The following is a 24,598-nucleotide window of genomic DNA, read 5'->3' as shown; positions in this document are numbered from 1 at the left end:
TTTTGTGCTGTGGTGCTGCACGCTCTCTGCGCAGCAGCCAACTGGATCGGCCCAGTTTGGCCTGGATCAGGGCCGCTGTGGATAGCGGGAGCACTCCTGCGCTCTGCAGTGGCTCAAAACGGGCCCGATCCATGCCCAAACAGGGCCATTTTTGGTGCTGCGGAGGGCAGGAGCTCTCCACAGCAGCTCAAAAGGGGCCCGATCCACTCCAAAAGAGACCCAAAACGAGCCTGTTTTGGCATAGATCAGGCTGTTTTTGGCCATTGCTGCAGCGGCCCTGATCCAAGCCCCTGCAGAGCGTGGGCATGCTCCCGGGTATGTGTGATGATGTCACTTCCTGGAAGTGACATCATCATGCTTTGCACATGCGCACCCCCCTGGAAAGGTGACTGCCAGGCACCAATCCCCCCACCGGGAGGTTGAGGGGGCCTGGCAACCCTAATGTCATGTCACAGATAATGTGTGGTTTAGCCCTGAGATTGCTCTCAATGGGAAGAAGGATGGCTTAAGGATACTCAGCAGTTGTTATAGGAGATGTTATCCCCCCACCCCCAGCTGCGAGTTTGTTTATGACTTCCTTTGACCCACAGGCAAAATGCTGACCTGTCCATATTTTCTCAATAGCCAAGTCAATATGTTTTCATTGATCTGCTTACACTCTTATTTAGAGGCAGGCTATAAGCAAGTCTTACATGAGTCACTGTTATTTTCTTCTTCATCCTGATCTGAGAGGTGAAATGTAACCAACTTTGTGAATGCCTGATACAGACATATTTTGCTCTTTTTAAAAAAGGTGGGCTATGTAATATTTCTAGATCCACAGATAAAGGCTTCCGGAATGAGGAAGGGCTGAAGACAACTTTCATAAGAATGGCAACTAAAACCATCTGGTGCGGCAGCATTAGAACAAACTAAGGCTGTGGGATCAGGGCAAGTCCACAAATAGCCAATTCTTCAACACTCTGAAAGATAAGGGAGTGTCTCAACATTGCAAATTCTGTCACTGCGTCCTCTGATGCTACATCTTTCTCAACGAAACATTAAAGCTGGAATCTGGGATTTCCTTCCTCTACTTAAGGGACCCTCCTAATGAAATACTGTAATCTGGAATTGTGTTCCTATAACCACCAGAGGGAAGACGAGAGCCACAATCCAGGTTGCTGAAATTAGATGACACTTAGCTCAGTCTTTGCTGCATTCGGCTCTTTTGGATCAACCCACTGCTGGATCAGAAGCTAGCAGGCCCAAGCCCCAGTAATTCTGCAAGGACTTCAGGGCCAGGTTTTAGTGTGTCAGGGGCCACTCAAGTTGGCTTTTTCCTAAGCCATTTTAACTTCCAGTCCATCCCTGACTGTTTCTGCCAAAGACAGTCCTCCTTTTGTTTAAGAGGCCTGCAGGGTCAGACCGAAGGCTGATTTGGCTGAAAGCCGAACCACACAATACGAATTACACATGAATGACACGAAAACAAACTTACACATGTTCCAACGTTGTTTTCAACTACACGCGCCAGGCCTGCAGGACCTCCATTGAACCCGTGTTCGCGGTAGCACGGGTTTTCTCCGTGTACTTCCAAGATATCCCATCATGCATCTCCACTTTGCACAGATAGGAAGCAGAAGACATAGGAAATAAGGATGCTCTGCATTGCCGACTTACTGATCATGACTGCGTACACGCGCTGTCGCGGCTACACTGGAGCAGAAAATTTTGAACGTGTGCCTAGACCAGGACACGTGCTCATCAATAGAATGCTGGACATGGGCATTTGGGGTAAGACAGGACTCCTGACACTCACTCGGTCTCGTGTAATTCGTATCGTGTGGTTCGACTCTGAGTAACCTGGATTTGCCAGGTCTCTTCCAGAAGCCCACAAGTGAAGCCTGAAGGCAACAGCTCTTTCTTATTGCTGGTCCCCCTAGCCACTGATATTCAGAGGAGTTTGCCACCTTTTGAACATGGAGAGTCTATTCGACTTAGAGATGCCAGCTCCAGATTGGGAAATTCCTGGAGATTCGGGATGTGGATCCTGGAAAGGGTGGGTTTTGATGAGGAAAGGAATCTCAGTGAGGTATGATGCCATAGAGTTAAGGTTCTCAGGTGCCTGCTGGTAGCAGGCAAACTCCCAGGGGTTTGCCCCCTTGCCTGCTGATCCGCCAATGATCAGCGGGAGGTGGCAAGCCCCCCAGAGTTCTCCCACCACCAGCAGGCACCCTGGAAACATGTGCAGTGTGTGTTCTCCCAGGGGTGTGACATCACTTCTGGAAGTGACATGATCACACTGGCCATGGGACTGCTCCGTGCTTGCTTTGAGGCTGATTTTGCCCCCAAAATGGGCCGAATTGGCCCCACACAGAGCACAGGAGCACTCCTGTGGCCAGCGTGACAACATCACATCTGGAAGTGACATCATCATGCAGGCACTGGAGCACGCGACCAGCACAAGGTAAGTGCCAAGTCCCCCCCCCAGTCCCATTGGGTGGGCATAGGGACCTGGCAACTCTACAAAGAGTCTACCCTCCAAAGCAGCCATTTTCTCCAGGGGAACTGATCTCTCTTGTGTGGAGAACAATTGTAATTCTGGGAGATCTTCAGCTGCCACCTGGAGGCTGTACAACCACAAGGCTACTCCAGAAACAAAGGAGTAAATACTACAAACCAGTAGTATTTACTAGTATTTAGCCACCTGGAGGCTGGCAAGACTAATTCAGCTACTGTGGCTAATAACAATTGGAGGATGAATCCTACCTTGAATATACCTCCATAAGGACTGTGAATAATTGCCAGTCTCACTATAGTTGAATATTTATTTAATAAATGTATTTATAACAATAAAGTGTATTTATTGTGTACATTTATATTAATAAATCTTTAACTCGAACAAAGTTTTCACAGCCCAGAGATACTCCCTCACCTTCCATATTCATAAAACAACTTACTAAAAACATGAGCAATCCAGTTCACAAGGATCTAACAGGAAAACTCTAATGGCTGGCAGAAAGACAGCACTAATAAAGTCAATTCACTGGTTATAATTTTTTTTACACTAATTCAACCCAGTTTAAAGCCCAGATGTGCAGTTCTGCATATGCTGCTAATAAAACTTAATTCCCTCTCCAATCTCAAATTTAACCAGAGAGATTTTGCCAATGCCTTGGGAAGGCAGCAAAGATTTCTAATAAATCATGTGTGCTGGGGGATATTCATTATAAGAGAGTTTTCCCTAGGAATGGTCTGGCTGCAGTGAAGTTTCACGGCTTCTGGAGAGAGGCACAGAAGCCTCCAGTGTTGAAGCCAGATTCATTTAATGCTCATCTGAAGCCTCAGAAGCTACAAAGGGCAGGTTGAGCAAAGCAATAAATAGGGAAGTTGTACGAGCACAGCTGACTGGTCAAAGGAGACGATCGGGAGAGAGCCATAAAAGCACTAGAAGCGTACGCAAAAATGTAATTAAAGGAGGAGAAAAATATTGAATGCTGCCTTAAAAACTCTTTCAGGCATACTGTAAAAAGACTCTTATCGATACATTTGGAGTGGGCAGAAAATAAATCTGAACATTCTTTCAGGGGAAAGGGAAAGGCAGAACTGATGGGAAGCTTAGGCTTTCAGGGAATTAGTTTGGGGAGGATCATTTCAAGGGGCTGCACCAAGGGCACTGTCCACTGACAAGTCCTCCTGCACAAGAGGACCCATGGAAAGGAACGGAGACAGGGCATGGCTCAACTGGTGGGCTGTGTCTCATAGAAGCATGCAATATCTTCTGTTGGTTCATTCTTTTGTAGGCATGTTGAGCATTTGAGGAACCCTTAGGAGGAACTGGAAAACTGCCCCACAAGACAATATCAAATTTTGGTTCTGCACATCTGGAACCATTTCAGAATTTAAGTTTTATTTATGTTATTTATAGTCCAACTTTCTCACTGAGACGCATGGCCAGGAGTCCCCAACCTTTTTGAACCTGCAGGCACCTTTGGAATTCTAACACAGTGTGGTCGGCACAGAAACAAAATGGCTGCTGCAGGAGATGGAACCAGCCACAAAATGGCTGGCACGGCTTACCTTCAGTTACACAGTGAAGATCCTTGTGCTGTGGAATCAGCTTCTGCCAAAGTACGTTTTAAAAAATCTGCACAGCCCATCAAATCTCCAATGGTCAATCAGAAGCCATGCTTGGCAAAAGCCCCACCTGGCTCCACCCTCTTTCTAAAAACACTTGGCAACCAGGAAAGGTGTCGGCTGACAGAACTGTGCCCACGGGCACCATGTTGGAGACCTCTGCTCAAGACGAATTATACCGTGTATGTCAATACAATCAACTGTCAGAAAATGCAATAAACACTACATTTAAAAAACAACGTAGTAGAAATTTGAAAAAAAAGCAGAAATCCGATACAAAACTGAAACAATTCAGAAACAAAAACATAAGTAAATTGAAATGACATTAGCAATGTGGAGAAACTATCCAGTAGGAGCAGTAATTTACGGCAAAAGACAATACACAGTAAAATGGTCAACAATCCCCTCCCTTTATCCAAACATCTCTCTGAACCATTTCCTATTACCTGTGTAAAAAAACCCTTGCATAGTTTGTGGAAAGCCAGGAGATGGGAGCTTTCCTGGACAGGCCGTTCCACGAGGCAGTGGCCATCCCAGAGACTGTGCATACATTGGCAGCTGTTGATTTTGCCCATTTGCAGTGTTTTTTGGTAAACTTCCTAGGTGTCAAAAAGAGATGGTAGGTAAGTAGAAAGGAAAAATGTTTGGATCCATGCCAAAGTTAGGATCTGGTGTTCAAAGAGGGGAGGTTACAGTTGGGTGTGACTACAGTGTGACTACAAGTGACTTTCTTCACGTGGAGAACACTAGATTTTTCTCGCAAGGTTATCTGGGAAGTGAAGTTCGAGTGGTCCTTCCCCTCTCAGTTAGAATCGCTGCCTGAAGAGCCACAAGAGGGCTTCGTTTGGATCTGCTGCAGATTCTTCCACTGTCGCTGTGGCTGAAGCTTCACCGACGCTGCCGCTTTCTCCAGAGCAGCTCCCCGGGAGCAGGCAGCCCGCAGGACACCCTGGGAGAAAGTAGCAGCTGCCCACCCCCAAACAAAGCCCTCTTTTGGCTCTTCAGGCAGCGATTCTAACAGAGAGGGGAAGGGCCACTCGGACTTCACTTCCCAGGTAACCTTGCGAGAAAAATCTAGTGTTCTCCTCGTGAAGAAAGTCACTTGTAGCTTTGCTCTAAGTCTTCCCTCAGGGTTGCATATTGCTCAAATTACTGATGACCATTCCCAATCAACCCAATTTGTAAATAAATCCAGAAGTACCTACTACATGCCTTTGCGAGGCAAAAGTGAATCCCTTTAGATGTGAATATAGCAGTTTAAATAAAACTCCATACATAATAACAGCATGCTTTTATTAGTTAATGTATCGGTGCTTATGACCAATTGCTAAAGCACAAGGAGGAGGAGGAGGGAGGTCCGATTTCTCAAACAGGATTCTACAAAGGAGGTTTTGCTTTGGGACCTAAGCCATACTTCCCGTGCTAGAAGATGAATGAAGGCCTCTTTAATTCCATTTCAAGCTGAAGTGTCTCAGACTGGGAGTTGATTAGCCCAAGTGGCCTTTTCTAATAGCTTGTAAATCATTCCCCACCCCCCTTTGGATTAGGAAACAGCAACATATCTGTTAAGGGATGGGTGATAATACCCACGTTTGCAATTTGAATCAAAATAATTGCTTTAGGAGTGCTGCATAAACAAATCTGTTCTCAAAATAATGATCCTGATAAATCCAGAACTGGGGAAAATGTTCCTCTCTCAAAATATGCTCTGCCTAGATGCTATCCACCTGTGTGGCAGAAAGCCCTCTGGGCTTTCCAAAGGCCAAATCGTGGAAACTTGGCTAAGAGCCAGACTACAAGTGACGCCTGACACAGGTTGGACACTTGTCAGCTTCCCTCAAGTTTTGATGGGAAATGTAGGCAGCTTGGTGGAATGTTGGACAAGTGACAGTTGAAAAGTCTGTTGGACAGCAGTCGGACAGCCATGCTGCAAAACCAGGATGCCTACATTTCCCATCAGAATTTGAGGGAAGCTGACAAGTGTCCAACTATTATCAGGCGTCACTTGTAGCTTGGCTCTCAGTGTGTTTATAGTACCTCTGCACCCCAATCGCAGCCATGTTTTCTTAAAACTATGCCCCAATGACTTCAGTGGGAATCAGTGAGCAGGGGACTGGGTTGCTCATCTCTAATACTTATTATGTTCTACCTTGACAGCAACCCTGTGTGGATCCTGTGATACTCTGCTCATTTCACAGAGCAGAAAAGGGAGGGATCCGCAGTTCTTAAATTTTAGAAAGCCTCAAGAGTCTCCTTATTTTTTCAATGATTCCCCCAAAGCCTTCCCTCCTCCTTCACCGACATTCGCGGAGTATCGGAGCTTCCCAATGGAGGCCTCCATCCTCTGGTATCCCCAAAACAATACAGCGAGAACGGCACCAGCTACACTTTAAAAGCAAGTTGGAGTAAAATATTTTTATTATCTGTACATGGCCTTCACGGTTGGGTCTCAGATAGTGGCTGATACTATATTGCAGGGTCCTCAATGTTGTGCCCACAGGTGCTATGGTACCTGCTAACAGCATTCCTGGTACAGAGCATGGCGGAGCTTTTGCCCAGCAAGGCTTCTAATTGGCCACAAGAGATTTGATTGGTTGTGCAGAATTTCCAAAATATCGATTCAGCAGTTGCTGCCACCGCAGCGCAAGGATCTTCTCTGTGTAACTGAAGGAAAGCTGTGGCAGCCGTTGTATGGGTGGCTCCCCCTCCTGTGGCCACCATTGTGTCAGATTCAGATTCGTTTTATTGTATATGGCCATTGGCCTTCACAATATCAAAACACTCTCGAATGTCAGTATAATACATAATCAAAATGATGAGGTAATCAAATGCTTCAAAACCACATAAAATGCCCTACTGAAAAAAACTTTAAAATGAATAAAACCTTCTAAAAGCAATCATGGCAAATCAATGGCTGATTCCTTTGCTCTGATCTTCCTAGCAGCTAAAGCAAAAAGCACCAGTCTTAGGGAAATAAAAGAATCCTTGTCGGAGAGCATCGTGACAATCTTATCAGAGACAGACAAGGAATGTAGAGCAAGCAAGATCTCAGCCAGGAATTTATTCCTAGGTTCTGTGTATAAAGGGCAAGCCAGGATATAATGAGGGAGGTCCTTCACTGAATGACCACATATACAGATGTGTTGGTCAACGGCGTCTTTTTATATCGACCCACTAGCATCTCCATAGGCATTGTTTGACCATTGTGTCACTCACTACATACCCCATGCTATGTCAGAATTCCAAATGTGCACATGGGTTCGAAAAGGTGGGGACCCTTACCACAGGGCCACCAAAGGCCTTGGCCCAACATCTAATTAGGGATGTTTGAACCACCCACTAGTTTGCCTCTCTGTCTGTTTACCAATTGCAAACAGGGAGCCGATCACCTTTCAGTCAGTTCTGCTGTTTGTGAGCAGTTTGAATAGGTTTGGAGTGTTACATTTCAAACAGTCAAACTGCACAGAGCAATAAAAAGCACTTGCCAGTGCTTCACACATAAGGTTCCCACTCCCTCGGTGAGAATGGGAAATCCCTCACTCCCAGCCTCTGCCCCCCCGCCTCTTACCTGGCCGGTGTTGGGGGGGAGGGCATGAGAAATGGGCCTGGGAGCCCTGGAGTGCAGGGATGTTTTCTGATTTTGCCCAATTTTAATACCCCCATGCAGGGACCTTCCTTTATCGTGCAGGGAATGGCGTCATTCCTGGTGCAACAATGAAGGCTCCAGAGTGAGCACGCACTTTGTGCACATACATGTTGAGTACATGCCTCTCTCAACCAGCAGTATAAATAATGACCACATGAATCAGTCACCAGTAGCTCTAATTAAACACCGAATTCTGCTATCAATGTTATTTCCCACATGCACTTTGTTGCACAGCCTTATGGGAAGCATAGTTCCCTTGCATCTGAAGAAGAGAACTGTGATTCTCGAAAGCTTATGCTACAGTAAAGTTGGTTAGTCTTGAAGGTGCTACTGGACTCTTTTCTATTTTTGCTACTACAGACTAACACAGCTAACTCCTCTGGATCTATAGTTCCCCATGACATCCTTTAAAGACTTGCTCTGGGTAGATTCAAACTTACCTTCTGTGCAAGTGCAAAAAGCTCCAGCGAGGCAAGGAAGTGAAACAGCACCACTGTAGCTGTTGCACCAATGCAAAGCTGTCCAACAGCCATTTGAGGTGGTCTAGTGAAGGTGTTTGGAAAAGCAGACTGCCTTACAGTGAGCCTGAAGAAATCTCAGGGCCTTTCTGAACAAATACTCCAAAGCACTCCACCTGCCGTTTTATTTATGTATCTATTGATTTAGAAAACATCTATGCCACTTCTCCAGAGAATGGTTAGAAAGTAAAACAAACATAAAACCACAAAAAACTGTTAATACTTAAAACGTCAGCATTAAAAACCCACCCTGAGCATTAAAACCATGTCAAACATAGGGCAGGTTAAGAAAGCTCCCGCAAAACAGTTTAGGCTAGAAGCAGGCCATACAAATGATAGGGAAAGACCGCATGGGATGGAGAATGTGGACAGAGAGAACTTTCTCTCTTAGTTAAATCCAGGGCAAAAAAAACCCTTAGGCCTAGTACCTAAAAAGGGTTGCCAACTCTAGTTTGGGAAATCCCTGGAGATTTGAGGATGTAACCTGGAGAGAGCATGGTTTGGGGAGGGATTTCAGCAGCGTATGATACCATATAGCCCACCCTGGAAACCAGCTATACTGCCAGGAGATCTCCAGGCCGCACCTGGAGGTTGGCAACCATATGCCTAAAAAGCAAGGCATGCTTCAAGGGAAAGGGCATTCCACAGGTGAGGTGCCACTACCGAGAATGCCCTGCCTCTGATCTCCTGTTTCACCTCTGAAGGCAGGGGCACAGAGAACAGAGCTTGTGAGGAAGGTCTTAGCTGCTGGGTGGCCAGTATGGGAAGAGGCTGTCCTTCAGGTCCCCTGGCCCCAAGTCATTTAGGGCCATTATAGGTAAGAACCAGCCCTTTGAATTCTGCCTGGAAGCTGATGGGCAGCTGATGCGGTTCCTTCCGCATTGAAGTGATATAATCCCTTTATCTAGCCCCTATAGCTTGGCTGCTTCATTTCAGATCAGTAGAAAAGAGCAAGAGTCCAGAAGCGCCTATAAGACTAAAAAAAAATGGTATGCGCTTTCATGAGCCACAGCTCACTTATTTAGATTCTTCAGGTATCTGAAGAAGTGAGCTGTGGCTCACGAAAGCTCATACACTACCACAGATTTTGTTAGTCTTATAGGTGCTACTGGACTCTTGCTCTTTTCTACTGCTACAGACTGACTAACATGGCTACCCATCTTGATCATTTTAGATCAGCTGAAGTTTCCAAACCATTTTCAAAGGCAGCCCCGAGTAGAGAGCTTTACAGTAATCTAAACTGGAGTAGTTTTCTTTCAGCCCAGTGTGCTGCTTCCACAACTGTCCTTCAGTTTTTAACAACAGTTGAGTGCTATGACCATTTTGTATTTAAATAGGGGATTAAACACAAAAGGAATACACAATTTCCAACCAGCCATCATTGCATCCCCTGGCAATAACTCCACAAACCAGCCGCTCTTTGAGTGAAGAAGTTTTTTCTTTTGTCCTGACTGCCCATGAAATCTCGAGGGTGCATGTAAATTCTATTATTATAGGTGAGGAAGAGAAAGTTCTCTCTGTCCACATTCTCCATCCCATGCAATAATTTATAGAACTCTATTGTTTCTTTCCCCTCATAGTCCTCTTTTCTCTAAACTCTAAAGCCTCAGACTCTCTAGTCTTTCCTCATAAGGAAAGTTCTCCGGTTCCTTGACTTTATGGTTGCCCTTTTGAGTATTTCTTTAACCACTACAGGATTTATTTTGATAAATAGCAACCTGTTAGACAATGGAGTATAGGCCAAAGTATAGACAAAATCAGAATTGTCAGAACGTAACTTGATGGTTGTTCACTGGCTGTTGAGTCCTATCAGGAAGGCCCTCAGCCAGGCCTGACACTGGACACTGAAAGACCTCTACACAGTATTCCATACCACGGATTTCTACAAGGGCATTATGGTACTGGCTGTTTCCTCATAAACTAACACAGAATTTGCCTTTTTCTCCACCATCATGTACTGAGTCAACGTTTTCCTCAGTTTACTTTACTTCATTTCCTCAAACTACTTTACTTCATTTATACCTCTCCTTTCTCCTCAGTGGGGATCCAAAGCAGCTTATATCATTCTCCTCTCCTCCATTTTTTCTTCACTACAAAACCTGTGAGGTAGGTTAGGCTGAGAGGGTGTGACTGGCCCAAGGTCACCCAGCAAGCTTCCATGGCAGAGCTGGGGAACTGAACCTGGTTTGCCTGGATCCTAGGCTGTCACTGTAGCCACCACACCATACGGGCTTTCAAGTTACTTGTTATGAACCCAAGATCCTTTTCCTGGTCTGTTGCTACCAGTTCATATCCTGTCAGTGTATATTTAATGTTAAGATGCTTTGCTTCAGTTTGCATCTCTTTGTGCTTACATAAAACCTCATTTGCCACTATGAGCCAAGCTACAAGTGACTTTTTCCACGTGGAGAACACTTGATCGTTTTCACAAGTTTTCCTGGGTACTGAAGTTCGAGTGTCCTTCCCCTCTCTGTTAGAATCACTGCCTGAAGAACCAGAGAAAGCCGGCGGCAGCAGCAGCTTTTGCAAATCGTTCCTCCAGTCACAAGCCTGCTGGACAAGAGGGCTCTCAATGATCATTTGGGGGCGGGCAGCTGCTACTTTCTCCCTGGGCATCCTACTCCCAGGGAGCTTCACCGACATGGTGGCTTTCGCCAGAGCAGCAGGCTTGTGACTGGCAGAACGATTTGCAAAAGCTGCTGCTGCCGCCGGCTTTCTCTGGCTCTTCAGGCAGCGATTCTAACAGAGAGGGGAAGGACACTTGGACTTCAGTTCCCAGGAAAACTTGTGAAAACAATCAAGTGTTCTCCATGTGAAAAAAGTCACTTGTAGCTTGGCTCATTGTTGCCCACTCCGGAGAGATTTTTTTTTACAGCTCCTCACAAGCTGTGCTGAGTAATTTTGGTGTCAGCAGCTTTGCTGCTCACCACCAATTCCATATTGTTCATGATCAAATTAAATAGCCCCCACCCCTGTACCAATCTTAGCAGAATACATGAACACATAAAGTGCCTTATATTATATTAGACCATATTGGCTACTCAGACTGGGAGCGGATCTCTGGGGTACTCCCACAGAAGTCTTTCATATCACCTCCTACCTGATCCTTTTAACTCAAGATATTAAGGATTGAAACTGGGACTTTCTGTATGTCAAGTGGAGGGTTTCCCACTGAGTCATAGGCTCTCCCAACCCCGTCTCCCTTCATGGCAAGTACTGCCCATGTATTCTTACTGTCACTTAACCAGCTTCTATATGAGAAGTCATCCTCTTATCCCAAGGGTCAAGCCAGATAAGCCCGATTTTGTCAGATCTTGGAAGTTAAGCGGGGTTGCTCTTGGTTAGTAATTGGACGGCAGACTTCCAATGAAGCCCAGAGTTGCAGAGGCAGGCAATGGTAAACCATTTCTGTTAGTAACTTGCCTTGAAAACCCCACGGGAGGTGCCTAAAGTCAGCTAGGACTTGACGGCACATCCCACCTAAAGCTTTAGGGAATTCCATAATGTCTCTTGAATCCCTATGCTTGTTAAACTTCTCAAAGAATTGCAGAAAGTCACTAAAGGCACAGCTTCCCTTTACCTTGGCCATTCTTCCTTGGTAGGATTTCTTCTACTAAGTACTTAATAATTGTATCATTAATAACTGTTTCCACCAATTTAACCATAACAGATGTTAAGCTAGCCCATAATTTCCTGGCTTCCTCTGGATTCACTTATTGTTAATTTGGTACTTTACAACGCTCTGGAAGGGAGGACAATTTTAGCAACAAGTAGTCTATTTTCGCTGTGAGATCAACAATATCACCTTTGAGTTCATCAAAGGCTTTTAGACATATGCCACCTGAATCAGGCAACTTGTTAAGTTTTTAGTTTGCCCATCAGTCCTAGGACTTCATCTCTTGTCACCTCTATTTGACTCAATTTTTTCTGACACCCAGACAACAATGACTCCAACATGAACAGTACCACATCTTTCACAGTGAAAAGTGATGTAAAGAACTCCATCAGTTTCCCTGCGGTCTCTCCATCTTCTTCGGCACTCCTTGTTTGTCCAAGGGCCCCACAGTTGCCCAGTCCACTTTCCTTCTTATTGGTTGTCTTTCAGTGAAATCCTATGCAGAGTTACTTCATTCTAGGACTATTGAAATCAATGGGCTTAGACTGGAGTAAGTCTGCTTAGGATTTCACTGTTAATTAGCAATATGCCCCCCCATACTCCCTCTTTGCTTGCTTTGTTGTCAGTTTACTTTTGTGACGTCAGACTGCACATCCCTTCTTGCTCATCTCCTTTTGGCAAGACATTCAGTCCATTTTTAAAGGCTGCCTTCTTGCCTTTCCCTTTGAAGCACAAATATTTTATGGGATCCAGCAATTTTGTATCTTTCTCATGACCAGAACACACGAATCCAGTAAATTCCCATTTAGTTCCTCCTTTGGTGCCTTCCTTTTCATTTCAGCGGTAGAACGTTTGTGTGGCATACAGAAGGTCCCAGGTTCTGTGATCCCCTGCTTCTCCAGTTAAAAAAACTAGGTAGAGGGTGAGATGAAAAACTTCTGTCTGAAGCCCTGGAGAGCCACTGCTGCTCTGAATAGACAATAATACCAACCTTGATGGATCTGATTTAGTATAAGGCATCTTCATGTATTCGTGTGAATGTGTCCAAGATCAGAATTGTGGCAGATAAATGGATAGTTTGTTGCCCATATTAAGTTACTTTCAGGACCCTGGCTCTTTTGCCCATAATGATTCTATGAGTAACTCAATGTATCTATTTATTGGATTTTGGGCCCTCTGTGGCATAGAGTGTGTATCCCCCCCCAACATATTCTGTCCTGTATAATTTAATCCTGGTATTGCTATATTTACCATGCCCTCCCAGGCTTCTGCACGATCCGCTGTATCTGTGTCCTCATTTAACACTAAGCACTCGCCAGTTCTCCTGTCTTGCCTTGGAGGCATCATGTATTTGCATACACTTTATTTGACTATCAAAAAGAGTCCAGTAGCACCTTTAAGACTAACCAACTTTATTGTAGAATAAGCTTTCGAGAATCACAGTTCTCTTCGTCAGATGCATGGAGGGCAAGAAGAAACTGGTCAGATATAGAGGAGAGGGGAGAGAGGAGTATATGCAAACAGCTCCTTCTGATATGGAGATCAGTTTGCTTCTGTAAAGGAAATCAGTTACTTTTGATAATAAGATAACCATTCATAGTCCCTATTCAGTCCCAGCTTGACAGAGTCAAATTTACATATGAATTCCAATTCAGCAGTTTCCCATTGGATTTTGTTTTTGAGAGGTTTCTGTTGAACTACAGTGACCTTTAAGTCTTTGATGGAATGTCCTGGTAGATTGAAGTGTTCTCCCACTGGTTTCTGGATGTTGCCATTTCTAATGTCAGATTTGTGTCCATTTATTCTTTTGCGTAGAGGTTGGCTGGTTTGTCCAACGTACAGAGCAGATGGACGTTGTTGGCACATGAGGGCATATATCACATTGGAGGATGAGCAGCTGTAAGAGCCAGAGACAGTGTAGTTGATGCCATTGGGTCCTGTAATTGTATTCCCTGGGTAGATATAAGGGCATTTGACTGTATTTGTATTATTTGACTGTAGTTTGTTTCATTCAGTGATCAACCTTAGTGGCTCTTTGGTCCCCTTCAGTGTCTGTCATTTCCAGGCACCCTGAATTGAAGCTTATCCCATCTAGATTAGACTAATTAAACCATAATCCCAAATTGGATGCTTTCCAATTTTCCTATTAGCCAGTTTAAAAGCATTTCTGCAACCTTTTTGCTACCAAGTGGCAGCATGCATTCAAGTGGAATCCACCTCTGTTGTATGTGTTCATCTTGTCCCAAAATTCTTCCTAGTGGTTAACAAGTCTACACCCTTCCTTCTGGGGCTATGGTCTCATCTATGCATTGAGACTCTTAATCTCTACCTCTCTAGCTGCTTCTATTGTAGTACAGGTAGCTCTGAGAACTCGACCATGGAAGTCCTGGACGTTCTGTTGCCTAGCAATCTAAACCTTTTATCCAGGACCATGTAACAACACTTTTCAACATGATGCAGGGGAGGTACATGTTGGCACTAGTCTGTGAGCCTATCTAGACAGTACATGATGTTCAATTTTCATCCCAAGCAGGAGATTCACTGTGCAGTCAAAAAGTGCATCCCAGACCTATTTCCTTACATTCCTAAGGAACCTTCCACTACCAAAAACTCTCCGCCTCCTAACCCAGAAGGCTATCCTCACTGCAAGCAGATATCCATTTACCATTGGAGGACTGGCTCCTTTTTCAGCAATCTCCCCATGTCCCACAGTCTGATGCCCTTTTACCCCAAATCATCCTTTTCCATGCCAGCAAATGAGCTTTTGCTATGCCTGTGGGACACCTGCCTGTTTTTTTTTACAAAATGTTTCTTCCCATTCCCCAGGAAACAGGATTTGTCCCAGCTAATCTTAGCCCTGGGACCAAGCATGTGAATTGCCTTGGCCCATTTCAAACTCTTTCTTGGACAGGAGGGAAATTTTAAATGGCAGACATCTGTTTCATTGGCCATTTTGCACCTCATGTGTACTGTGTATGTCCTGTGCTTGGGAAAGACGTGTTGCTTGGATTATGCTTGATCCAGACATATCCTGTCTGGAAAGTACTTCTCAATTGACTGGTCTGATTAATTTATTTTTACTACTAGCTAGCCTTTCCTCCATCGTTTTCTCCTGGGAGGGGGGCACATTTGGTTGTTGGGGAGTGTTCCAGAGAGGTATTATTTTCATTGTTGTTTTGGATTCTGTGTGGTTTAATATTTGATCTTCTGTCTTCTTTGTGCTTCTGAGGAGGTAGTGTCTTGTTTTTCATTGTGCTTCCCCTCCTTGGTTTGTTGGCTTTTCTGGTTGCCTTCAGTTAGTGGCTAACCTGTTTTCCACCCTTTTGCAGAATATTTAGTGACTTTTGATAACATCCGATTTTTCTTTGTTAAGGTTTGGATAGATAGGCTTTCTTTCCTCCGCAATGAGATCAGCAGGGCAGGTGGGTGCCTCACTTGACAGGCACTCTTGAAGGACTACTTTTCCTCACAGTTTCTAAGTTTGTTATAAAAAACAAACACCACTCCAAAAAAACTCTACATAGTGGAGAAAGGTGCCATTTTTGTGCCTTTCTCCACTATGTAGAGAGGAATAATAATAATAATAACATTTGATTTATATACCACTCTTTAGGACAACTTAATGCCCACTCAGAGTGGTTTACAAAGTATGTTATTATTATTATCCCCACAACAAAACACCCTGTGAGGAGGGTGGGACTGAGAGAGCTCCAGAGAACTGTGACTAGTCCAAGGTCACCCAGCTGGCTTCAAGTAGAGAAGTGGGGAATCAAACCCGGCTCTCCAGATTAGAGTCCCGCTACTCTTAATTGACTGACCCAAGGTCACCCAGCTGGCTTCAAGTGGAGGAGTGGGGAATCAAACCCGGCTCTCCAGATTAGAGTCCCGTGCTCTTAACCACTACACCAAACTGGAAGGCTGAGGGGACCTTATTTAAGGGGCTGTAAAATCAGATTCCTTGGTCCAATTCACTTGAACCTTGGGGAGTCTTTAGCAGAGAGGGTTGAGAGAGATTTCCTCATAGCTTGATATAATTTGGTGAAAAAAAAGTCTGCTCAGGAAAATCGTCTGTTTTCCTTGTATGTAAAACAATGGGCACACATCCGATCCAATCTTAATGAGAATGGAATTGGAGCCCTGCGAGTCTTCACAATAAAGTGACATTTCCAAGAATTCTTAAAACGGATACACCTTCTCTTTCATAAATTACGATGCAGAATTAAAACAATATTTCCCAGTGCACATCCCTAAGTCTCATCTTTGTCTCTGTATATGTTCTCACCGAAGCAGTCACCAATGCCAACCCCAGTCTGGGGTCTGAGTCTGGGCAATGGAAGATGATATTCTGTCAAAGGCACTGTACATGTATAAACATTGTGTCTCATTGACTATTTTTTTTAGGCACAGACAGCCAACTTGGTGCTGGAAGATGGAACCAAGATGAAGGGCTTCTCCTTCGGTCATCCATCCTCTACTGCTGGGGAAGTTGTGTTCAATACCGGCCTTGCTGGGTAAGGGAAAATCAACAATTTGTCATATTTAGTATTATGCTTTTATACTGCAGTACTAATAAAACACTATCAACTTTTATTTTGTGGAATGGAATGATGGGCCTGCAAATAGGGTTCCTGGGGGTTTGCCACCCAGCAAGCTCCTGGAGGTTGACTGCCACCAGCAGGCGCCTCAGGAATGCATGCAACGCGGATGCTTCCAACAGTCCGGGTGATGTCACTTCCGGAAGTGATGTCATCATGTCAGCCACAGGAGCATTCCTGCGCTTCGTTTGGGGCTGATTTGTCATGTTCTGATCCTAGATGAAGGGTACAGCAATGCTTAGCATAACAGTGTCAGGCCCCACGTAATTTGTATTTGTGGTGCTACGTGGGGATTCACTTTTTGATGGCAATCTTGTGTTCATGTTAGCATGTATTTTACCCCAAGATCTTTGTACGTGCATCAGAGGTGGTTAAACCCAATCTGATAATGTCCTGCTTCACACAGGGAAGTTTAGCTCATGGATGCCTTTTGAAAATTGCTTACGTTGTCACAGAACACAGGCTTCTTTCTAACCCTGAACGCACAACATGTGAAGGTACCAGACAATGTGTGGGCTGGCAAATTCAAGCTGTCTCTTGTGCCTTGCATACTGCTGGCATCCACATGTTTTATGTTACATATGTGTGTCACTTGATCTCATCAAATCTCAGAAGCTAGGGGCGGGGTTGGTACTTGGATGGGTGACCAGCAAGGAAGATTCTACAGAGGAAGAAAATGGCAAACCACGTCTGCTTCTTACTTGCCTTGAAAGCCCCTCGCTACAGTCACTGTCAATCAATTGTAACTTGACAGCACATATGTGTGGCTATCAGCTTTGCAGGTTTTATGGATTTTTTTTTCATATGTGAGCAATTTTCTTAAAGATTCCTATATGAAATTTAGACAGTAAAGTCACCATGTGTAGATTTTCTCACTTCCATTAATGAATATATGAATCTGACAACAGGTTTATTTATTGGGGGCTGCATATTACTGCCTCTTTCTGTTGATCTCTTGTCACTTCCTTACCTCTGCTCTGTTGGTAGCTTTTGAACGGTAAATTGTAGGTAGCTTCTGAATTGTCGACTGCTTGGGGAAAGTACATGTCTCTTAGTGTAAGTCTGTAAAGCACTGTGCTCTTTAATCAGCTACTTATCACAATCACATTATTAGTCACATTTTATTGCTTGAAATAATTGAAAGTGTTTGTGAGGTTTCCACAGAAGTAAAGTCAGAACTTGGCCAGGAATGGCAAGAGGAAGGAGGTCATTTCAGTCTAAAAGACAAGAAAGCAAGAAGAGGGAAAAGAAGAGTACCCCTTGGGAGGAGAGAGAGACCTGAGACAGTGGCCGTTTCCACGCTACTCAGCTTCAATCGGGACACCGCGGAATGTTGCGAAAAAAACCTGGAAGATAGCGTTTTCTCATGCGAGTTTTGCGCTGTCTTCCGGGTTTTGTTCGCAACGTTCCGCGGTGTTCTGATTGAAGGTGAGTAGTGTGGAAACGGCCCGTTTATGGCACCCAAATGTCAAAATTAATCCTCACCACCCTGCTGTGTTAATTTCAAATTATCAAATGATCTGAGTAAAATGACTGTTCATCTCTCTGTAGAACTTTCAGGGTCACTTAAACATACGGCGGGTAACAAAGCCGAGCTTGGTAGATGTTTAAGACACCTTTTAAAGAGCTTCAGTAAATTATGATCGAGGTTGTAGGTCAAGATCATTGTTCTATAAGGCGCCACTGGACTCAAATCTTGCCAGATCAAGATTGAGCATTGCTTTAGCACAGGTGCAAGATTCTGTACAAACTCTGTTCCCGGTATATGTGAATCACTACAACATAAGAAGAGCTCTTAAACCATTTTGCACTAAATTACAGCTCAGGAGATCTGTTTGCAAGGTTTTGCCTCTGAAAGCAATTATTTATACTTTTTGACAGCACTAATTACTAGCTGTGTTAATATACCTGCCAACAAACAGCTGTTTAATATAGATCAGAATGATGGAGGGCACCCAAGTTTTCTTCCCTGTGATAGATTATAGGCAATAAATCTTGTCACATCACAAAAAACAAGAAGCACCTGATGGATTAATTCCCCTTCAACAACTGCAGCTCAGTGACAGAAAACTGTATTTATTCATTTGCAGATCATTCTTTGAGCTTGTTTTTATGTGGAGTTGCTCCCATTTTCGTAAAAACCCACCCAAATTGAACATTGCTGTTAGCCCTCTTTAGATAATATAGCCTTGCAAACCGGGAACCCTGCAAATCACACACATCAAGAGCCCGTGATTCTCCATGATACACCCCATACACACAGTCACTGTTTCATTAGAATTGGGCAACATCCGCATTTTCCATGACCATACGGTTTCCCTATATACATCTATACGGAAGCTGTATGAGCAAGAAAAATCCACATATTGTCCAATGCACATGAAATGGTAAAAGAGCATACTGGGCACATTGTGGTGACCACGTGCACCCGACACATGCGACCAACATGCTTCCAGATCACAATGGGGATATTTAAGGATGCCTTTTGCTCACATATCAATAATCATGTCCATTTTTAGTGTGTCTCGTAGGGTTAAGTGTAAGGGTTATGGAGACAGCATGTGGACACACTTTGACATCATTTCCTTATGTGCTTTGCTGAGCTCTCACAGTGGTCACAATATAGATGCAAACCACAGAAATTGCTTGTACAAGATTGTGAGAGTAGTTGTGAAGCAACACTGGAGAGAGCTTTTATCTCTACGCCACTATCAGCTAAGACATAAGTACAACTGGCATGACTAGAAATGATGTGAGGGCATTGACATCAGGCCATGACATCTTAGGACATGCCCCTTCCTTCCCCCAGAGATCACTTCTCAAAGGGTTTGTTAATTTCTTCTTCGCCTCCCCGAAGGCTCTGTCCATTTCACCTCTCCAGTCTAAAACTGAGTGGGATCATAACTAGAGATGGGCACGAACAGAAAAAAACCTCGAATATGATGTTCATTGTTCGTTGCCATCCACGAACAGGGACTCATGAACAACCATGAACACAACCCTGTTCACGAACATGTTAGTGGTTGGCTGTTCGTAGGGGCTAGCAGGCTCTCCTCCACCCATCATCCAAGTTTGGTCAAGATCCCTACTGCACCACTCCCAGAAACCTGACCTGAGCAGGCACTAGGAAAGGTACCAATAATAAATAATAGCTTGGCCCCAGAGCCTGGCAGCAGCCTTGGAACTTTGACATCATTTCCTTATGTGCTTTGCTGAGCTCTCACAGTGGTCACAATATAGATGCAAACCACTCCCAGAAACCTACATGACCAGGTAGCAGGAAAGGTACCAATAGTAAATAATTGCTTGGCCCCAGAGCCTGGCAGCAGCCCTGGAACCTGAAGGGATAGATCCATATCCCACCACACACAAAGAAAATTCAAGCTCCAATGCACTCTCCCTGTCTCTCTATCAAAATGCCAACAGCAGCTGTCTCTCCCTCTCCACTATCTGCAAAGACTAGCCAGAGCTGGGAGCCCCCCCCCCCCGGTCTTTGCTCTCTTGTAACAAATTTGGAGCTCCACACTTGGAAGGAAGACCTGCCTATCAAGCTAAATTGGGCTTAGATTGGGGTTTCCAGGGCAACAGCAGGAGTTCAGACAGAGTTCAGACAATCCCTGCCTCAGTTGCCAAGGGAATTGATTGCAGGTGCCAGACTGTCTGGCTTGATGAACAGCAACGGACAGCAATGAACGAGGCTTTCAATGACCACCTCTTCATTTAGAATGGGGCCTCACGAACAGCTTGTTCTCAAACAGCAGATTGGGTGTTCGTGGCTTTTTGTGTGTGTTCGTATTGCTGTTCGTGCCCATCTCTAATCACAACCAGAGGGCAGCAAGGAATGGAAATGGGCTGGAGCTGCCTTCCAGAGCCAGGCTTGGACCTGGAGAGGTTATAATGGCCTGAAGTATTTCACAGCTTCTTCATACAGCACCAGTGTACAGCAGAGCTTTTGCCCTGCCACTGGCTCTGTCTTTTAAAACTACCCTTCCCGGCTAACATTGCACCTCCCAACTCATGTTCAGATGTCTCATGTAGAGAGACTCCATGAGTTAGTGGTTTTTATGGGCTTATTCTTATGCACATTGCCAGAAACAGCATCCCGTTTCTGTTATTTGCTTTACTGAAGAACCGTTGTGCAGTAAAATAAAATATCAGAAATTAGAAAGTATAAGTATATATTTAGATCTTCATCTTTATTTCATTATCTTCTATAGAAATAGCAATATCCAGCTATATAAGTGTTTGCACTCAACTAGATTCTATGGCTGCAATCCATTACTCACTTATTCCAAAGCAGCCCAACTGACTTTAATAGGATTACTTTATAATAATTGAAACCTGGTTGTGCATATTTATGTATGTTCCAGGCTTACAAAAATCATACATTAAAACTAAGGACCTCATTTGTTTTAGTCTGTGGCAAAATATACATATTCAGAAAGCAAAACATAACACTCTGGAATATTTCATACCAATTGTTTAATCTGACACATAATTTCTCTCAATTGGCTAGCACACTCAATCGTCGATATCAGCGTGCAACCATTCTGGATTATTTAAAGAGTTTTCCAGTGCATGACAATTCATCTTTTTGCAGTGATGTTGGCGTTCCATAAAAATGCCTCTTGCGACTTGCTGATATTTGAAAAACTGTATTACTATTCAATTATATATAATTTAAATAACAACAACAACAAAATAAATTAGGTTTAGCTTTGTGTAAATCATCCTGAAGAATGCCGATGCACTTGGCAAACAACACGCAGGGAATACTTCATCCTCTTTCAGTGTGATGTATGCCTACTGCTGAAATGAACTTAGCCAGTTCTGAAACTATTGCGAATAGTTTGTCTTTTTGCTATCATTGACACAATATTGTCCTATGCTCGGAATTCCCAATATGTTGACCAGGGAGATCAGGGCTGTTTCCACACATGTTGGATAATCCACTTTCAATACTCTTTAGTGAACATTTGAAACTGATTTTCCATGTGTGGAACAAAAAATCCACTTCTAAAGGATTGCAAAAGTGCATTGAAATTGCATTATTCAACGTGTGTGGAAATGGCCCAGGTGTCTCACTGTAGTAGGAAACCTTCCGTCCCTCACTTCTGTTCTTTTGCTGCAGTGGGAGAAATTTGACTGAAAAAGTGATGTAGCAGCAATGCACAACTTCACTCTCAGTCACATAACCAGAAGTGATGTCACACATTGCCATGGTACTCTAGCAATACCAAAAACTCTATAGTAAAACCATAGCATTTGGGGATGTGATTGCTAGAGCGTCTCAGCAACGTGACTGGAAGTAATGCTGTGTGTCCTCAGAAGTGTGGCCCTGCTCCCAGAAGCTCCCAAAGCTACCATTGACTGTCCATAGGTTCCCCAGGTAATGTTTAGTATTATGAAATTGTGAGGTAAAAGTGAGGTGATTTTACTTCTGTAAGGGTAGTAAAACTATGGAATATGTATGCCTTTGAGCAACCAGCCAAGCAGTGATGCTTAGTTACTGTTGCCTAGGGAGGGGTGGGCTTTTTCTCTGCGGTCTTTAGCGAGTCTCTATCATATTTATGCAGGGCAGAAGGATTCAAAATGTGTCCTTTCTGTCTGATCAAATTTATGACTGGTTGATTAGTGGATGATTTAAGTGTTTTTACAGGCCTTTAGTTTAGAACCAATCAGAGGAGGGCCTAAGACATAATGAGCTCTAATTGGTTGAAGGATCTGGCAAGTTTGTATAAAATGCCAACCTCAGCTCTGTCAGAGAGAGAGAGAGAAAGTCAATCAGGGCACATGAAGATTGGTGGAGGCAGAACAAGGACCTGAAGAACAGAGCGGAGTAGGAGCTGTCTGAAGGAGGAAGACTGTGATCTAGGATGGGGAACCGTGAGGAAGACATCGGCTGGAAGAAGAGTAGCCTAAGAGGATTGTGGGGAGGGACTGTGGCTCAGTGGCAGAACATCTGCTTGGCATGTAGAAGGTTCTAGGCATCTCCAGTTAAAAATATTGGGTAATATTATGAAATACTTCTACTTGAGACCTTGGACATCCAATGCCAGTCTGAATAATCAGTACTGACCTGAATGGTCCAATAGTTTAAATAAATGTAAGGCAACTTCATAGGCTCTTGCCATCAACTGAGGAAGAGGTGATGTCTTCCAGTGCAGCATCATGGCATCCCAATTCCAGCATCTTCAGTCAACGGTCCAAGTAGACCAAGGGACAATTGCAAACTGCTTGTATGTTTCAAAGTTTTTGAGAGGCAGAACAAGCCAAAGATGAGTCTTACCAAAAGGAAGTCTTTAGAGCAACACAAGCAAGCTTCTGGGGGAACTAGCTTGTGGTGGAGCCTAGAGTGAGGGAAACTGGCTATTTGAATCTTAGGGCCAAGCTACAAGTGACGAATGACACAGGTTGGACACTTGTCAGCTTCCCTCAAGTTTGGATGGGAAATGTAGGCATCCTGGTCTTGCAGCTTGGCTCTCCGACTGCTGTCCAATGGACTTTTCAACTGTCACTTGTCCAACATTCCACCAAGCTGCCTACATTTCCCATCAAAACTTGAGGGAAGCTGACAAGTGTCCATCCTGTGTCATTCATCACTTGTAGTTTGGCCCTTAGAGGGAAGAATTAATGTAGGGATTGCCACCACCGTTAACCACTGTAGGACCAAAGAAAACAGTAAGGTGTACCTACAAAACAGCCCTTTTTAAACTTCATTTTTAGCAGTTTTACAAATAGTTTCATAACATAACTTTGTATAATTAAATTTTAACATAATTAGTTTAATAATAAACTAATAAACATGACATTGTTTTTCTAAGATGGTGCAGGGCTAAACATTAATAAACATTGTTAGATCAAGATGGGTAGTTGTGTTTCTCTGTAGTGGTAGAAAAGAGCAAGAGCCCAGTAGCACCTATAAGACTAACAAAATTTGTGGCAGGGTATGAGCTTTCATGAGTCACAGCTCACTTCTTCAGTGGTATCTGTAGAAGTGATCTGGAGAAATGAAGTGAGCTGTGACTCCCAGAAGCTCATACCCTACCACAAATTTTGTTAGTCTTATAGGTGCCAGTGGACCTAACAATGAGGGTACTTTTGATTGTCAAGCTGTGGCTAGTGTTCTGAATAAGATGAGCTATTGTGTTATTTTTCTTTTCTACAAGGCAATTTATGGCTATTATTTTGTGAGAACCATACTTGATACTGTTTTTGTTCTCTCCAACCCACTCTTTTGTAAGGCTAATGGAAGTCATAATTCTGGCTTCACAAGATAAACTCAGTCCACGCCACAATAATAATAATCACTTATTACAGGATGTATTCCCAAAATATACAATCCATAAGAATTATGAAAAAGAGATAAACCTTTTGTTTCCTAGTATAACTTCTTAATCTTTTTTTCCAGCCTCTGAGATTGCTGCTCTCATTTGGGAGGTTTTCCACACAGTTTTTCCCCATCGGTTCTGGCTCCATACTGCTTCGATTTATTTCCTGATTTCTGCACACATTTTTTTACCTTTAGTTTTCACTTTGGAATTTTTTTGTTTCCACCCCAGTTTTTTTCTGGTTCTTCTACCCTGATCTTTTTCTGGAAGGCTATTTTGAATTGATTTTTTCCCTTTTGCATAATGTTTCTTTCAGTTTTGTTTGTCCTGCCCGCTCCTGCCCACCCAGTGGCATAGTGTGAGGTGGGCGAGGGGGGCAGCCACCCCAGGTGCAAAATTTTGAGGAGGGGCCATGTCCATGGCTCCTCTCTGAAAGCACTCCTCGCCCGCCTCCCTGCCCCTTCACCGCTGCTGCCTGCGCCGCTGTCGCCAGCTCAGTGCCTACTGAGCCGGGTGCCCTGGCGGTGCAGCAGGCGGCGCGGCAGGTGTCTCACCTCCCCACTTGTCTCCGCTCCCCTCCCTGCTCCCGTGGTTTGGGCTGCTCACCTCCTCCCCTACACTTCACTCGCCTGTGCCACTACCACTGCCAGCTCGGTGCCAAGTGATCTGGGCGCTCTGGCAGCATGGCAGATGGCCTGCCTCCCTGTTCATCTCCATACTTCTGTGATTTGAGCTGCTTGCCTCCTCCACCACGTACCTCTTTGCCACAGCCACCC

The 24,598-nt window shown here is 44.1% G+C and overlaps 1 protein-coding gene across 1 annotated transcript in view; it reads left to right on the top strand.

Annotated features, from left to right (window-relative positions):
* The window catches only part of CPS1 (carbamoyl-phosphate synthase 1), a 209,524-nt gene that overhangs the window by 9,277 nt on the left and 175,649 nt on the right, over window positions 1-24,598 (top strand). Inside the window, exon 2 of the mRNA XM_054971268.1 lies at window positions 16,298-16,407. Within this exon, the coding sequence (XP_054827243.1) occupies window positions 16,298-16,407 (110 nt within the window). The remainder of the gene's footprint in view (window positions 1-16,297; window positions 16,408-24,598) is intronic.

This window comes from Eublepharis macularius, chromosome 2, assembly GCF_028583425.1.
Source record: "Eublepharis macularius isolate TG4126 chromosome 2, MPM_Emac_v1.0, whole genome shotgun sequence".
Classification (NCBI taxonomy): domain Eukaryota; kingdom Metazoa; phylum Chordata; class Lepidosauria; order Squamata; family Eublepharidae; genus Eublepharis; species Eublepharis macularius.
The sequence above is the reverse complement of the archived record's forward strand: the minus strand, read 5'-3'. Positions and strand labels throughout refer to the sequence as shown.